The sequence below is a fragment of the Podarcis tiliguerta genome (genome assembly GCF_965153285.1).
Source record: "Podarcis tiliguerta genome assembly, chromosome: 8".
Classification (NCBI taxonomy): Eukaryota; Metazoa; Chordata; class Lepidosauria; order Squamata; family Lacertidae; genus Podarcis; species Podarcis tiliguerta.
In genome coordinates, this window is record NC_139541.1 from 64,748,678 (window position 1) to 64,762,250 (window position 13,573).

A 13,573-nucleotide genomic window follows, 5' to 3' on the forward strand; every position below is an offset into this window, starting at 1 on the left:
TAAGCTTTGGGCAGGATTCCCATCCATGTATTAATTTCTTCTGCGGGATTAACGAAAAGGGAGATAAAACTGTCACACATGATACAAAATCACCCTCCCAGCCAGTTACATTTAGAAAACATTTGAAGAAGCATTTGAGAAATAATCAACACTCAAATGGGTGAAGATTATTCAGAACGAGCCTTTCCTTGAGATTTTGCAATGAAGGAGAAACACTCCTACTTCTGCAGCAATTTCCTAAAATTAAATTTAAAATGTCCTCTTTGGTTTCCTTAGTATTACTACTTAATGCTGGAGGCCTCCCCCCCCCCTTTTTTTTTTAAACAGAGGCTGTGGGTTCCTTGTTCCAATTTTAAGTTTATAAACAAAGTTCAGAACACAAGAAGAGGCTGCTGGATCAGGCCAACAGCCAATCAAGTCTAGCATCCTGCTTACAGGTTTCCCATCAGATGCGTGTGGGAAACCTGTAAGCAGGATTTGAACACACAGCACTCTGCCCCCTGTGGTTTCCAGCAACTAATATTCAGAAGCGCTGCTGCTTCCACTACCACTATGACACATTCGGTATTCAAATACTAATGAGCACAGAACTGCAGCCTTTGCCTCTTACTTGGGAGAAAGCCCCATTGAACCTAGTGAGGCTTTCATCTGAGAAAACATGCATAAGATCAAAATGCAAGTTGGGCAGTTCCCCAATGATTTCACAGTGCTGTTCCTTCTGAGCTTACAGCATTTGTGATAAGCAAATTAAGTGCCACATACCAATAAATTTCACTTCCTATCCTAGGATGAGGATTGGCTAGGGAATGTCTGTGCAGTCAGACCCACTAAGTAGGAGTTCTACAGCCAGGATTTTGAAATTGGAATGAGATGTTCTTCTCCAAAATACAGATAAACTCAAGGATATTTAAGGTGAAGAAAATAAATGAAGCATGATAGCGGGTTTAATATTCTCCCCCTGCAATTACAGAGTTTAACTGGATTAAAGGAGCATGGTGGGCAGAAAGAATATTATCGTTAAGAATTGTTTGATCAGCAATTTTAAAAAGAGCTCAACTATTTTATAGTGTTGTCTCAAGAGCTGTATTCTGAATACATAGCTTTTCTCCTTCAGAAGTCAAACTAGTCGAGGAGGCTTTAAGTTGGACAAGCAAGTGTTCCCCCCTCATAACAACTCAGGAAACTGCTGGATCAGGCCAATGGCCCTCAATTAGCATCCTACTCTCACAGTGGCCAACCAAATGCTTGGGGGAAACCTGCAGTGTGTCTGAGCCCAAGAGCACACTTGCCTCCTGTGGCTTCCAGCAACTGCTATTCCAAAACATTACTGCCTTGAACTGTGGAGGCAGAACATAGCCAACATTGCTAGCCTCATCCTCCATGAATCTGCCTAATCCTCTTTTAATGCCATCCAAGTACCATCACTGCCTCCTGCGGGAGTGAGTTCCACAGTTTAACTATGATTGTACCCTATGCAAAGAAGTAATCTCCTCCCAATCAAAATATTTCAAGCTCCAGTCACCTCACTCTCTTTCTCCAGGCCAGAATAAGGACCACTATGTAACTATGAAGCAAACTGTATCTGGGGTTCTATATTTTTGCAATGCTTGACCGACTGATGTATTCTGGCTTAGGCCAGAATGAAAGCTACAGTTCTACTGCAGCTGCCTCTCTTTGGCTAAAAAGGACTGAGAGGGATATTCACAACAATTTCTCTCTGGCCTAGGAAGGAGAACTATGGCAATCAAGAGTATACTCATTTGGTTTGTTTTAATAAATCATAGTTAAAGCCCAGGGGTGACCAACATGGTGCCCTCCAAGCATTGGACTCTAATTCCCATCAGCCCCAGACAGCATGGCCAATAGTCAGGGACAATAAAAGGTGCAGCACAACAGAATCTGGAGGGTATGGCATAATACTGAATGTGGCACAATGGGTCAGTGCCTCTGGCTGTTAACCAGAAGTTTGGTGGTTCCAGCCCACCCAGGGATGACTGTGGGCAGGATTCCTGCATTGCAGGAGGTTGGTTTGGATGACCCTTGGGACCCCTTCAAACTCTGCAATTTTATGTTTCTATGAAAGCTTTATGTCTCCTCCTCATGGCCTTGCTGGAGCAAGAAAGGTGAATCTGTGAGCTCGAGTCTCATTCATGTAATGGCAAATCATATTATTATATCAAAACAAGACCAGTATAAGATGGCTTCATATATTTGTATTAATCAAAATAATATTCATAACAACATGTTAATGATAAAGTAGTAACATTTGGCTCAAACTTTTGAGGTGTCAGTCTTTCATGATATCTAGCATCTCCAAATTTTGAAGCATAAATGAATAAATTTTACAGGAACAACTACTACAACTACTGTGAAGCATAACCCTTGAAAAAAGCATAATTTATACATTTTCAAAATAGGGCCAAGTGACCGTCAAACCAAATGGACTTTCATCTACCCACTCACATCAGCTCAAACAAAACCACTCTTTACCACTTTCAGCCTGTGGTATAGCGATTGCTAACTCCCAAGGCAACTGGTGCAAATGTACAGCGCGCGGCTCAGATATGCTGTGTCACTCAATCCCTGACTGCAGGGGAAACATATTGGCTTGCAGCAAAGCACAACGTTAGTTTTGACTGTAAACCCATAGTCTCAACAGAATGGGTCTGTCTGTCAGCAATCATGCAAACTGTGGGGGTATTCTGTGCCACAGTCATGCAAGCATGCGCAGGACAATTGCAATGTAAAGTGAGTCAGCAGCAGACAAGCACAGAAAAGGCCATTGTCGAAAGAGGCCCCAAAGGGGGCAGCTGGTAAAAGTGGCATGGCTGCACAAGGAAGGATCCGTGCAAATCTATGTGCCTTGATCTAAAGTTCTGAATTAGCCACAGCTGTAAAGCAGAGGAAGAAAAGAATCACTACCACTATATTAAAAATGCTTTCCAATTAGACCGGGGGGGGGGGGGGTCAGGAAGCACAACTCACCTCTTCAACACTCCATTTGGCCACATTCTTGGCGGTGAGGCCAGAGACCTCCGGCAGCAGCTTGCAGTGTTGCTCCCAGCAGAGATGGAGGCGGTGGGTAGGGTTTGCAGAAAGGGAAGGCATGAAGACAGACTGGTGGAGGGCCTGCTGCAGAGCAAATGCTGTGTCTGGGAAGAGGGAGGGCAGGGAAGGAAAGAAGATGAGTCAGTCCTTGTTCAGGTGCAATTTAGAAGTGCAGGGCTGGATGTGCTCAGAGCACCCCTCCCGAAAAAGGTAAAGAAGAAAGCCCTGTGCTGTTACAGATGCTCTCAGGGAAGAGATGCCCCGATGCTAACACAGGAGGGATTGCCAGGGAGGAGGAGGTTGGGTAACTGCATCTTCAGATGGAAATTAATGGCACCATTCCAGCTTACAGTTTGTATCCAGCCTGTTCAGAGCACTCTGCATACAAGATAATGACAAGCACTGGTCACATCCCTGGAGAGATGACTCCAAGGTCAGGAAGGTTGGCAGTTCCTTCCAGACGTTAGTATCAGTCTCCATTTGTCAAACAATAGAGGCATTAAGAACAAGAAAACAGCTCCCGCCTGCCTGCCTCTCTATCCCTCTCATATATATAAGATCATCTGATTATTGCTGTGTCATGGTGCAGTAAGGATTTGTGGCTATCTATGCAGCATATACTGGAGCCACTGATTAACATCGCATGACACAATTTCTTTGATTAACAACATTAGCATGATTTATTGGGTTAACAACATTAGCTAATTATGTTTGCCGCTCCCCCTCCTCCACCGGGACACATACACAAACAGAAAGGTATTTCAAAACACTAGGACCTTTTAAGTCATGGTTATTGTAAAGGTCTGTAGTGACATCTAGTGGCATTTTCAAATAACTAAGATATACTGCTTATAAGAGAGCAAGGACTGAACAGTGCGAAATGATGTGTTCCTACTCCTCCCCTAGTTTAAAAATGATTGAGGAATACTAGGGCTCAAAGGGGCTGCTTATGATGAGATTGTACAGCTCCCTTCCCTGCATTTTACAAGGAGGTTGTTAGGGAAACAACATGACTCCTCCCCCAAATACATAACAATAAAGCTGTTTGGTGCTGTTACAGCCCAAGTGGTTGAAGTTTTTGGAAGGGTGAGAAAGGAGGGGGGGAGCTACAACCTCTTCCTTTCCCACTTCCTGAAACCTCTCCTCTGTGAGCTAGTGCTATAAGCTTGCTAGAAGATGAGCAATTACGGGCTGGGGATACACTACTTTTTGTTGTGGGCCCTCACTTTTTTATATGGATTGTAGATTTTTCTGTTATATTGACCAGTGGTCAGTGGAAAGAGATGGAACACTTATGGCTCTCCAATGAGTAATCCGATCTCTGCAGAAACAATTAACATTCATTTTAACAGGTTTGCCAGAGGAAAAGAGGTGGGAGAAATGTAAGCGGCAGCAAGCATCAAAACAAATAGTTTCACCTTATCATTGAAACCACCCATTTAGCAAAATATATAATTTTCATGACCAAATTTCCAGTAAATCCACAATTGTTTCAATGGTTTTAAAAAGCACAAACACAAAATTAACTAACCTCTTCCATCAGCCTCCTGCTTCACTAGCTGGAGCTGTATATAGCTACGTGAGCAACCAATCCTGAAAACACAGATTTGGGCAGTAAGGCAAACAATTATACAGAAGAGACAGAAATGCTTCTCCAAAGAACACTTAAATCACGGATCTGAATAAAAGACTTCAAAATATTTTTTGTAGCATGTTTAGCCAGCATTTGATAAAATGAGCTCTGATTCACAAATGCTTATGTCACAATACAATTTACCCTTTAAACCTTTTTAAGTTTATGCTGCCACAGGCTGCTAACCCCTTTGGAATAGAAATTGTTGGGTCCAATGCCAGTTGAGGATCACTCAACTGTAATGTAAAAAAATGGTTTGGAAATTGACTCAGTCACTTTTAACTGATTTTCGAATTGTTCAGGTACATTTATTGATACTCCATGAATTTGTTTAATTCTCCTTGAAAGCTACCCTTGCATCTGTAATCAGTATCCCAACATTTTTCCTTCACTTCAAAACTAAATGGTCCAAGTGGGAAACTTTATTGGGAGTAGGTTTAACAAGTTGAACAGCTTCGCTTACCCTTTTGATTTGATTTTAGTAACAGCAGATGATTCCCCTTCCACTGAGTCCTTCTCTTGGCTGGTCTCAGACTGCTCAGAAAGACTGTGGACACTGCTCCGTCCCGATCTCTCCCCATCTTGTGTGGATGATTTTCTACTAAGAATACAATATTTATGTCTATAAAAACCACTTCCCAACAAGCCATGAATTAGAACTCAGGGCAAATCCTCACAAATTAAGGGTTGTGATTGTGCAGATAAAGTCCTCAGGATAGGATGTGGTGATGCAGATAGGACTGGCTGAGCTGTCAGTGACTCTAATTAAGTTCTGTGGGGCAATTAAAAATACACAAAAAGGTTCCCCACCAAAATCAGTCACAAAACAAGAATCTTTCCCCAGCCAGCAACAGGGTTTACAACAACTGCTGTCAGGAAAAGGCCACAAAACCAACACAGTATCATTGTTCAAGTGCCTGAGAGAACAGGGACATCTTTGCCTGGCACCAAAAAGATCACAATATTGGCACCAGGCAAGCTTCTCTGGAGAGTCTGGGGCAAGTGGAAAGCAAGGCCAGTGTAAGAGTAGCTTAATAAATGTGCCCAATATTATAGTAGGCCTTAAGGTTTAGTTTAAAACTTCACCTGGACTGTGGAGAGTCTTCCTGAAGGTCTGTAAGTCTTGCAGAAGTCTCAGGTTTCTTGGGCTTCTGAACACTAGCACTGGGTGAAGGTTTTTCTCCACCAAGACGATCTTGTAAAGAACTCTCCCTGCTGCGATTGATTTCAGAATATGGGCAGCCAACTAATCTACATCAAAAGCAGAAAAATGTTTCCACAAGAAAAATATTATGCAACCCAATTGTTCCACCTTCTCCCTCCGAGGCCTATACTAACAAGCAAAGCAGTATAATACAGCAACTCTGCAAGAGCAACAAATGGCAGGCATGTAAGATAAAGGCTCCTGGGAAGTAAATGCTTAGCAGCCACAGGCTAAAACAGAAATTCTGCAGAGAGATGCAGTTTTCAGTGAAAGGAGGAGGGAAGGACATCAGCTGCCAAAATGACTGCTCTTCAACAACACCGAGTAGCTGAATGAGCTTGGGGCAACACGAATGAAAGTAAAATCTTGCCCAGAATTCAGGAAACAGGGCACATAAAAAGCTAGCCAGAGGCAGGGGGTAAGGTGGGTCAGCTCAAGAGAAGAGTGACTTAATGTAAAGAACAAGTCTTTTAAAAAAAACCCCAACACCCATCTTTTTATAACTGCCTTTTCCTAAAGGCTTTTGCTTTGGAGCTGTTTCAAAATGTAGCTCTGCATAGTTGTTTTTCAGCCTTTGTTTTAACCACTTTTGTAATGATTGTTAATGCTGCTGCCTTTGTCCATGTTTTCAGCCACTGTATTTAATCATCAGTTTATGATATTGTGAGCCACCTTTGATGGGCTGTGCCCCAAAAGGTGGAATATAAATAATTTTACAAATAAGGAAATAAAAATAAAAATAAACACACAAATTAAAGAAGGAAGCAAAAGGAGCAGGTGGGGATGTGAGCTGGCACAAACACAGAAAGGCAACTGCTAAAAAATGCCTACATTTCGGCGGCCATTTCAATGGCTAAGATTCTCAAGGCCAACCTAGTCTTCCAATAGAATTGCATCACTTGTTCTGGACACTGAGACCATATTATACAGGTCTGAGAAAACTTAGGTTGGTTACTCTTCCCCACCCCCACCCCAAATGGTTCTGACCTTTAAAGACAAGTTTCTTTCTCCTTCCTGTAAATCAAGCTTTGCCTCCCTCAAAAATGAAATGAAATAATATAAACACAAGTTTTTGCCTATCTGAACAAACACCACTTCCCATATCTGGAATCTCATCCACCTTAAGATTTGACAAACATTTATGTTGATGTTATTCGGATGCAAGCTTAAAGCGTGTCTTTTCACAAAGGCATTTGGGAAGTGTGATTGATTTTATGCCAATCCGGTTGTTTTACTGCTGGTTTATGTATCCTGATTTTTATTGGTACCATTATTTATTGAAGGTTAATTGTCCCTCACTCTGAGGTCTTTGAATTAAAGGACAGTATATATGTATCAGCCATGAAACTATCTGTCCAAGAAAGTTCACTTACACCTTCCATTCTGGATTTCAGGTGACAGGTGAAAACTTTTTTTTATTTCAAATGGTTTTTAATGTAATTCCACTCAGAGAGCATTGCTGTGGAGGGGGGATAAAAATTCAAAATAACTAAAACCAACAAAACAACAATATTGTCACTCCGCAAAACATATGCATCATGTTTGTTCCCCTACATAAAGAGCTTCCTCTAAACGGCCAGTTAGCACATCAAGGGAGAAGGCTGGAGGAAGGAAAAAAACAATCTCCTTATCCCAATATGCTACCTTTTTACAATCTAGGAGTTTTTAACATGGGGAAACATTCTAATATGCAATCCCGCACCAGCTTAGTGGCACAGAACAGAAAGGAGCACTCTGGAAGTCTTTAAGAATCCCGAAATTCATGAGAAAGTAGGCTATGAATCTTCTCTTTTTTATGTAGGAAATATTACGCAGAAAGCAAGATGCAAAGCAGAGGAGTCCATGTAATCTTGTGCTTTTTTAGTGCTGCACCTGGGTTGTGCAACATGTATCCCACCAGAGCCTATATCTGCAGTCAGCTATTTTAAGGGCAAGAATCCCATTGCACAGATTGGTTTTAGTTTCATGTTTAGAAAGACTTATGAGAGTGTCAATGAGTCAAAGTAGTAGAAACAGCTCCTTGCTTAAAGTCCTGCCTTGCCTTACTGACTGCCTTATTAATTTTTAAATCTTACAGAGTTTATTGGGGAGAAGCAATTTAATGGCTTTTTGCCCAACAAACACTGGAAATCCTAAACACAGACACACACACACACACACACACACACACAGCCAGCTATGAAGCACAATTCCTTTCCCAAGCTTTGCTCCTTTGTCTCAACTTTCTCCTGGGTAGGTTGAGAATGTTGTAGGACACCTCTTCAAGCCACTCCAACTTTCCCTTCTTGCTGGCAAAGTTTCGGGAATGAAACCATGAGATTCTAAACAGCTGCCTCTTCACATGTGAGTAGCTGTAATATGTAGCCAGGTTCTGATGCTACCTTTCTGTGGTGTCAGTATAAAGCTTGTCAGTGAAGCCAAATACAAAGCACAAGAGGGAGCTAGAAGCACAGCATTTTATAACTGAGACACGCATTCATATTTGTAGTTCACTGAAGCTGCATTACTTGATAAACAGGTGCTGGGCAACTGATACATATTGCCCTACAATCTGCTGGCAATTACCCCATAACTCTTGGGCACACGTACGTGTAATGCGTTCCATATCTGGGTCCCCTGACATGACCCAATCCCTGACAACCAGGAGTAGGGCATCCCTGTCCTACTGCCCCTGATGGGTCCGCAGTCCCTAGAAAAACAAAACTTGTTCAGGAATAGATTTCAAAGTCTTGTTTTAAATAATTTGGTAAGGAGGGGAGAAAGAAACTACAACATTATTCTTTGTCTCACCTGGTGGGAGTTGCAAGGCATGTCCAGTTTTTGCACACCAGCCCATGGGGTGAATGTCTGGACTGTCAGCATCAACCCAGAAATCAAAACTGTGGTCCCAGCCATCAAAGTGTATCTAAAGAGGAGGAAACCCATATTGGAGGAAGAAAGAATGAAAGTCATAAGATAATGTTTCTTTTCCCCCTTTTTAAATTAATTTTAACTGCATTTTAAAATTTACAGATAGACATCATCTTTTCTTCTACGTTTACGTACATAGTCTATTTATTCTTCTATGCATGTTCATATCCATACCTCTTAACAGCTTCATCATCTCTCTTTATTTCATTATCATTATCATAAGATAATGTTTCTTGTAACAACTCTAAGAGCTTCTAACAGGAGCAGAATCCTTTTGGTTGTGGCTCTGGAGCTGTGGAATACATTCCCTGGAGAGTCTTTTGATCTTCCTAAGTTTTGCTTTAGACAAAACTGAAACTTTCCCCCAACCAGGGGATGTGTGCTTTTTGAACATAAGAGCCCTGCTGAATCATACCTTTGGTACATCTAGTCTACAATTCTGTTTCCTACTGGAGCCTCTGGAAGTCTACAAGCAGAAAATGAAGGCAGAAGCCCTCTTTTGTTTTTGCTCCCCAGCAGCTGGTATTTAGCAGCATACTGCCACTGAACTTGGAGGTTGCTATAACCATCAGGACTAGTAGCCACTGTGCTCCATGGAAATAAGTCTGAATTGCTTTTGAATCATTTGTGAAACTGTTTTATCATTTTATGTACTAATTTAAAACAGTATGTAAACTGCTTTGAGAAGATATGTGTAAAAAGGCAGTATACACCTATAGTTAATAAATACACAAACAAAGCCAGTAAATAAAATGTCACAGGCAGACTCGTTTAAAATTCATTGCAGTAGTCCAATCCTGAGGTTACCAGAGCAGATTACTGTGGCCATGTTATCCCTGTCCAGATAGGGTCATAGTTAGGCCACCTGCCTAAGCTGGAGGAAGGAACGCCATGCTGCCACTGAGGCAACCTGTGTCTCAAGTGACAGCAATGCAACCAATACAACTTCCAAACTAGGAACGTGCTCTTTCAGAAGGAGTGTGATCCCATCTAGAGCAGGTTGCACACCACTCAGCCAGACAGAGGGAGCACCCACTTAACAGCACCCGTCTTCCCTGGATTAAGTTTCAGTTTATTTGCTCTCATCCAGTCTTAACCAAGCACTGATTCAGCATGTCCACTGCTTCCCTTGAGGAAGATGAAAAGAAGAAATAGAGCTGTGTGTCATCAGCATACTGATTACACGCTCCAAAACTATTTAGGACCCCACTTAGATGTTAAACATGACAGATGGGACTGACCCCTGCAGGACTCCATACTGGAAAACTCACAGAGTCAAAAAATGCGCCCCAAGAACTGCCTTCTGGAGCCAGTCAGACAAGTAGGGGGGGAATAATACAAACTGCCCAGTAAAGCTAAGTTTCCTGGGTTAAAAATAATATTGTGGGTAAAGCTAACTACCCAGTAAATCTAAGTTGTTGGTTCCGATAGTTTATGGCATCACTTTTGACTTCTAACGAATGTTTACCCATAACACAAAATCTACAGCATTAGAACTAGAAGAACCTCATTGACAGATACACAGAATAGAATTACTGTGGATATCCAACAATGGAAAATGACAAATGTATAGTCAACAGGTATATCAATAGTTATTAATGAAACCACAGTAGGTGCTCAACTGGAGACTCTTAGTTTCTTAGTCTCTTATATGCTTCCTCTAGAGCATCTTGAATTAGGCACTTTCAGAGGCAGAATGCTGGTCTATAAGCATCATTGCTTTGACCTTGCAAGAGGGCTCTTATAGCCTAAATCCAATTCTGATAAATAAAAACTGAAGGAGCCCACTAAGGAGCACTTGAGAAAAATCTGCTGCTGCTTCACCTATTCTGTGAACTGAGGGAGATTTTCAGTCTTTGTATCTGACAAACCTCCATTTTATACAATGAGTTGAATGCAAAGTTGATGTGTTTATGTACTCATTACAGGATGGTGAGTGGAGGCGTTCAGCATTAAAAAAAAATGAGGTTAACCTGATGTTGAGGTTCGTATTGCAAGTCACCCTCAAGGTATGAGAGCTCTAACATGGCAAATTTATGTTAGATTCATACAGAGAATTGCTCAAGGGGAAGAAAAATCAATTCAGAAATGTCATTCCAGAATAAGTGGCATTACAATAGCATCCAGCAATAGTGAGCAGAAGCATTGCAATTCATGGGGGGACTAAGATCAAGCTGTCATATTACTGCTGAAGATGCTTTCTTTCTTGAAAGCTCAAATGTAATGTTCCTTTCATAATCTTAGAGTAGCACCATGGCTTATTTGAATGCACATACCTTGACACGATGGTCATCTTTTTCAATTATGGTTGCCACTCTAATTAACATGGGATTTCTCTTGTCTACAGCTTCTAGTTTCATGTTAGGCTGGAATCCATGAGCTGGGCGCTGTAAAGGAATGCATTGCAAATGCAGTCAAGCATTACTGAGAGTAAGGTGAGCCATATATAATTTAAAGGTGCAGTCTGGATGTAATGATAAACCACAGCCTAGCATTAAAAAAATAAGATTGCTTGGGCAGCACCATCAGCAGCTTCCTCAGTGCATGCCAGAGTGTCTCTGGAAGAAGTTGCTTTCTGGTTTAACTAACCACAATTTCTTACATCTGAACTAACTTTAGTTACAGTGGTACCTCGGGTTAAGTACTTAGTTCTGGAGGTATGTATGTATGTATGTATGTATGTATGTATGTATGTATCTATCTATCTATCTATCTATCTATCTATCTATCTATCTATCTATCTGTCTATCTGTCTATCTATCCAACCAACCAACCAACCTGAAACTGTTCTTAACCTGAAGCACCACTTTAGCTAATGGGGCCTCCTGCTGCTGCTGCGCCGCCGGAGCACAATTTCTGTTCTCATCCTGAAGCAAAGTTCTTAACCTGAAGCACTATTTCTGGGTTAGTGGAGTCTGTAACCTGAAGCATCTGTAACCTAAAGCATATGTAACCTGAGGTACCACTGTAGTTCGAACTATGGTTTCTGGCAAATGGCTTTTTTCAATAGACCAAAGTTTAAACAAGGTAGTTTGGCGTGGTTCAGATGTAATGCCATTAGTTTAAGTTAGAAAGTGAATGTCCTCTGGCACATACTGGGGGCGGAGATGAAAGAGAGTGGAGCTCAAGCTGACTTGTTCCCATAATGCTAAACTATGGTTTATTGTTATATGTGAAGGAGACACAGGCATGTTTCCAGGAGCGTTCCTTTTGACTGCAAACCAAGTAATCAACACCTTCAACCTCTGGGTGTGTAACTACAATTAAAATCACAATCCAACACATGTTCACTTAGCTTACCAAGTAACTGTATATAGAATTGGAAGTTAACCTAACTCTGAGTAGAAATTCTAGTCTGGAAGACCTAGATTAGTCTAGGTCTAACTGATCCATGTTAAAATTTTTGCTTAGCTGCTGAGATATGTCTTTGTTAACTTGTTTCAGTACCGATATAACTAAAGGTAAAATAGTTCCTTCACACAGCATATACAGTACACTCACAACTTTCGTGCATTTAACTTGTGTGTACTCAGCTGTATGTGCTTGGCAATTAAAAAAATAAATAAAAAGAGGGTGGATGTCTGGGGAAAGAAACTTTGGTAATCCCACCCACCACTGCACCCATTTTTTTTTTTTTTCTATACAGTGGTACCTCGGTTTAATAACAGTCTGGTTTAAGAACGATTTAATTTACAAACTCCACAGAACCGGAAATAGTGTCTTGGTTTCAGAACTTTACCTCGGTCTAAGAACAGAATCCAAACGGTGGAAGGGCACCGGCGGCGGGAGGCATCATTAGGGAAAGCGCACCTTGGTTTAAGAACGGTTTTGGTTTAAGAAAGGACTTCCAGAACGGATTAAGTTCATAAACTGAGGCACCACTGTATGCAGTTTTGGTTTTAGGCTCTATCCCCAGAACCTAACCCCCATTAAGTTGTGGGCTTACTGAAGTTAAAACTATGGAATTTGCTCCCACGGAATGCAGTGTTGGCCACCAACTTGGATGACTTCAAATGATGATCAGACAAATTCATGGGGGATTGGGGCTACCAACAGCTACTAATCATGACGGCCCTGTTCTACCTCCACTATAATAAATAAATAATATTGTTTTTATTTGTACCCCACCCTCCCTGGCCGGAGCTGGGCTCAGAGTGGCTAACAACATAAAAGTAATACAATATCTGAATTCCCTGAATACCAGTTACTGGGAATCACAGTAGGCAGAATACTCTTGCACACATGCTTCCCACAGGCATCTGATTTGTCACTGTGAAAACAGGATGTTGGACTAGATGGACTGATCTTCTTAGGTTCTTAAAATTCAAAAAGCCAGTTCCATTTACCAGCTTTTAAAAAAAATACTGCTACCTTAAAGCATTTCATGTAACCCACTTAGTTTATCTAGATCATGGTTTCTAATTTGCCTTGCACCCAATATTCCATAAATAATTATAATAAAATAAAATAGCAGCAGCAGTAACCATCATCATCCTAATAATCCACCTATAACTAAGAGCTGTACAAAAGTAAAACCATAGCTTTTAATGTTGTGATTCACCAATATAAAACTAGAAAAGATGTTGACCAACCAGTTTAAAAGCTCTTGCTGGGGCTGCCTGTGAACCAGTTTCCTCCAAGTATTTCTCCCATGAGAAGCTTTTGAAATCCTTGTATTCTGCAGAGAGGTTTAGGAATATTATCAGTCTTTAACTACAACTGTAAGTGATAGGAAGTGTACATTAACCTAACAATACATTGTTATGCAAGGGAACTGA

General features: G+C 41.2%; 1 protein-coding gene across 26 annotated transcripts in view; it reads right to left on the bottom strand.

Moving 5' to 3' along the window:
* The window catches only part of LOC310684222 (lethal(3)malignant brain tumor-like protein 4), a 60,836-nt gene that overhangs the window by 11,689 nt on the left and 35,574 nt on the right, over positions 1-13,573 (bottom strand). For 17 of the 26 annotated variants that reach the window (XM_083454932.1, XM_083454921.1, XM_083454944.1 and 14 more), the window contains 8 exons: positions 13,388-13,473; positions 11,072-11,182; positions 8,676-8,790; positions 8,475-8,574; positions 5,768-5,932; positions 5,145-5,282; positions 4,580-4,641; positions 2,986-3,152 (listed from right to left, as the gene is read on the bottom strand). In XM_083454932.1, the coding sequence (XP_083311058.1) occupies positions 2,986-3,152; positions 4,580-4,641; positions 5,145-5,282; positions 5,768-5,932; positions 8,475-8,574; positions 8,676-8,790; positions 11,072-11,182; positions 13,388-13,473 (944 nt within the window). The remainder of the gene's footprint in view (positions 1-2,985; positions 3,153-4,579; positions 4,642-5,144; positions 5,283-5,767; positions 5,933-8,474; positions 8,575-8,675; positions 8,791-11,071; positions 11,183-13,387; positions 13,474-13,573) is intronic. The other 9 variants (XM_083454941.1, XM_083454940.1, XM_083454936.1 and 6 more) reach the window with 2 other exon arrangements.